Source organism: Platichthys flesus, chromosome 22 (assembly GCF_949316205.1).
Source record: "Platichthys flesus chromosome 22, fPlaFle2.1, whole genome shotgun sequence".
NCBI classification, from domain to species: Eukaryota; Metazoa; Chordata; class Actinopteri; order Pleuronectiformes; family Pleuronectidae; genus Platichthys; species Platichthys flesus.
Genome location: NC_084966.1, coordinates 3,775,192 through 3,779,276, shown reverse-complemented (window position 1 = coordinate 3,779,276; position 4,085 = coordinate 3,775,192). Strand labels below are relative to the sequence as shown.

Sequence of the window (4,085 nt, the reverse complement as noted above, 5' to 3'; positions counted from 1 at the left end):
AAGCAATCCTGCTATTTCAAGCATGTGAGACAACAATGAACAAAACAAGTCTGGAGTGAGTGTGTGTGTGTGTGTGTGTGTGTGTGTGTGTGTGTGTGTGTTTTCTACGTATTCAGATATCTGGCAGGCCTCCAGACCAGCAACAACAACAGAGGCTATTTAAGCAGAGGAACAATAAGACATGCATCATCTATTGTCGTCCGTTCTGTGAGGGTTGGAAGAGAAGCCGCAAGAAACACTGGCTCACGTCCAGATGTTGGGAACAAGGAGGACGAAGGGAACGCTCTAACGCCACTGACGGACAAATGAGTCTCAATTCTCCTCTGAATAAATCCTGTATTTCAGCTTCTTTATGCAAACTTTAACGTTAAAGTGAAGAAGTCTGAACGTCCAAGGAAAATATGTCGTGTTTGTAAAAGGAGGAGCTGACGTTTCCTTTAAAAAATATATGTATAATTGTCTTTAAGCTGTTTTAAATAAAACAAATTTAAAAAAGACAGTTTATTTTCATCAATAACACAAAAGAGTGACAAAAGAGTGACATGCAGGTATAGCAGGATGCAAAGCAGAGAAGAAGAGATGCAGGCCTCTGGATTACTTGGCATCTGCTGCCACCTACTGTCGGACTGTGGGAAGACACGTGCACAATAACCTCTACAATAAATAATTAAATAAAAGTGTTTTTCTGCCCATATTATATTAAGATGTGTCACTTCTGCAATACTTTGAGTTTTGACTGTGTTTCTTAATTAGAGTTAATAGTAAAATAAACCAATGTTAAATCTGTAGTAGATGCAAAATATTAAAATATGGACCGAACTGCACCATAGTGAAAACGCAGGATTAAATGAGTCTTTCCATTTAGTTGTAAATAAAAAATTGATAATCAAGAGATCAACATTCTACGTCCAAAACTCTGATGAATCTCTAAACGATGCACGTATAGATTTATGTTTTATGCATTTATACGCTCGTCATCATTCACTCACAAAAGAAAGACACACATTAATCTTCCAGTGTTTAACAGAGAATAAATCACTGGTTCATAATTAGCAGAGGTGAGGTTAGAACTGACAAATGTCATCTTAATTACAGGAGAGGAAATCTGTCATTGTTCTGTTAAATGTCCACAGCTACTGGACGGCCACTGTGTTTTCCTCCTGTTGGGAACTTATGAATTTAACCTTTATCGTGTTTTGGTGCAAGTTTGTTTTTCAAAGAAATAAATAATAAAGAAGGACAACGTCTTATTTTAACAACAAAACAGAAAGATATCAGGTAATATTGGATTCAATTATAAAACTCTAAGGATACATGGTGTGACTGACACACGCATACAAAAACACATTCAGTACCACAAAGATTAGCCTCTGACATCAATCAGAGATACAAATACTTCTGTCTCGTCATTATTTAGCTGAAGGAAGTTTTAGGGTATTCCAGCATTCTTATATATCCAGGTTACAGTGATTGAAAATACATAAGAATAACATACATGTATATATAATGTGAACATGAGATCCAGGTTATAGATAACAACTGTTTCAGCTGGTTATTGAAGCAAAATGACAACAACAACAACAACAACATCTCACAACAATGATCTCCTACATCTGCACGTGCACAAGTAATGCAATCAATTTAATAACTAATATTAAAGCAAGACAACTAATTCATCTAAATCATTTCACAGATTTAACCACAAAAAGTCGTGGAAATACTATTTGCTACCAGGAAGTTGTTGGAATAAACAGGAAGTCCACTTTACTCACGTTTATGAAGTTGTGTTGTAGTTGAAGTCTCTGCAAGTGTTGCTGTGTTGACGTCCGTCTCCATCTTTGTTAGCTTCATTTCATTCGCATCAACTAAACTATCCATTTTCTGCTGACTAATTTTAAAACGTTTAATTGTGAGTCACGTGAGTTTCCAAGGCAAAGAAGTGTTCGGCCATGTTTTTTCACATCTTCATTAACGCGTCATTGTCTTTTTTTGTCTCAATGAACTTCACCTGTCTCCTTTCCGTCAACGCAGCTGAGGGTGCAGTGCCGCATTTTGGCCACACAGGCTGGAGCAGTAAGGTCCAGAGGCTCTACAGGGGGGCGCTGTTTCACCCATTGAAGGAAGCAATATAAGATGGGAAAGAAAAGGTCAAAGGGGATATATAAAAATGACAAAATCTTTGCTGATGTGTTTTATTCTAATAATAAATATATATACATACAAAAACACACAAAAATAAAGAAAAGATCCAACAGGAAATAGGTGTGCAAAAATAATTAGGTCATTCGAATAAATAAAAGTAAAAATATGCGTTTATGAGTTGTGTCTGAATAACTTTGCGTAGAATGTTATTGTTTATTTAATGTTGATGTGTTTTTCTTCACAGCATTTCCTGTCAAATCATCAGGATCGTTTATTTTCACTCACTAATCCTCTTGTGACCATTAACCAGGTTCTGAACATAATAATAATGTTTAACAACCTATTTCAGCACTAAACAGCACAGGAGTAGAATGAGCTGCTGTTCACACTCAATAGTAGATTAGAAATGCGAAGAAGAATTAAACCTCAAGTCACTGAAACGTCACTTCCCTCCTGCTTCAGTTTTTGCTGTTTGTATTTTTCCCTTCGCTGCAGCAGCTGGACCAGCTCTGGTGGGTGCAGGGTTATGATGCCCCCTTGTGGCCAGGGCTGCCTGCTGCAGTCTGAGCTGCAGGATGTCACTGAGCAGCGAGGCCTCCAGGTTCAGACTCTGCAGCATCTGACCCTCAGTGGCTCTGACGGCTGCTCGAACCACCCGGGAGACGCCCTGCAGAGAACGACAGACTCACTCTACAGACGTGCAGGACACATTTCTGCTCATGCATTCATATTTTCTGAGTGTTAACCTCTTTGTCCAGGTGCAGGGCCTCAGGAATATCCCCCAGAGTGATCCTTGGCCCTAGTCGGAGGCTCCTCAGCTGCTCCTCCTTCTGTCGCAGGGAGGAGCTGAGCTGGGTTTGCTGCCGCTGCCGCTCCCACTCATGCAGCTCTGTGCCCTGTGTAATTGAGACAATTAAGCATAAAGTAGAAATGAGGCCTTCTGCAGATCCCTGGATTTCAGTTTCTAATCCCCAGTTATGGATCACACCTGAGCCAGAGGTTGAGGTGTGGGCGGCAGCAGCACCTCCAGGTGAAGCTGAGTGAAGGACACGTCGGCTGCTCCACTCACCACCGCCTGGAAAAGCCTGGGCCGAGTGAGGCAGGCGTCTGTGAGGAAGTGGGTGAACTGGTGTCGGTGCACAGGGCCGAGGTTCGGTAAACTTTCTGACATCACACCTCTCAGCAAGGACACAAGTTTGGGTGCGTCCAGACCTGATGGAGAGAGAGGTCAGCAAGGTCAGGATGCCTGGGTGGAGGGTGGGGGGGGAAACAGCTCTGATGTTCACTCTGACCATCCAGCTGTGGGAAGATGGTTTTGGCGATCACAGCTGTCTGGACCACATCGGGCCAGGGGAAGCCGCGGGCGGCGGCGAACACCACGACATCGAACACAAACTCCTGATGGAAGCGCCGGCGTTCATCACAGAACTCAGGCCAGGAGAAGTGACAGCTGAGCCGCTGCACGCCAGCATCTCTCTGAAATAAACGAGACAAGTGAATGCATCGTTTGTGCTACATTCAAGCTGTTACCAGTTCTATAGCATCATAATATGTCAGTAACATGCTGCCTTCATGTGCATCTTGTAACTTCCCACATAGAATTCAATATTTGTTGTCTTCTCTGGACTTTCCTTGAAGTCGTCTGGTTACAGCTTCATTCAGGTAAGAAAAAAAGCAGGTCTGCTTGAATCAAAGCAACAAAGCGGAATAGTGAAAATGCACAATCAGTAAAAGTAATAAATAAGTTAGATTAAAATATAAGCAATATAAAATATAAATAATATCTACAATGGAAACAGGATATGAATTGACAAAAATTATGTATTATCCTATCGCAGCTCCAAAAAACACAATGAATAGTTTTTGAGGCCAAACTATTTAATTTAATCTATTTTACTTTAACCTTTTCCCCATTTACTTACTTTTTACTTTTGTATATTTTA

The 4,085-nt window shown here is 40.9% G+C and overlaps 1 protein-coding gene across 1 annotated transcript; it reads right to left on the bottom strand.

Moving 5' to 3' along the window:
* Positions 1-2,359: 2,359 nt before the first annotated feature.
* Positions 2,360-3,705, bottom strand: c22h8orf74 (chromosome 22 C8orf74 homolog). The gene is made up of 5 exons (XM_062381118.1): positions 3,673-3,705; positions 3,435-3,618; positions 3,131-3,354; positions 2,889-3,038; positions 2,360-2,809 (listed from the first exon to the last, which is right to left on the bottom strand). The coding sequence occupies exons 1-5, from the start codon at positions 3,703-3,705 to the stop codon at positions 2,585-2,587; spliced, it is 816 nt and encodes a 271-aa protein (XP_062237102.1). The 3' UTR covers positions 2,360-2,584.
* Between the last annotated feature and the right edge of the window lie 380 nt (positions 3,706-4,085).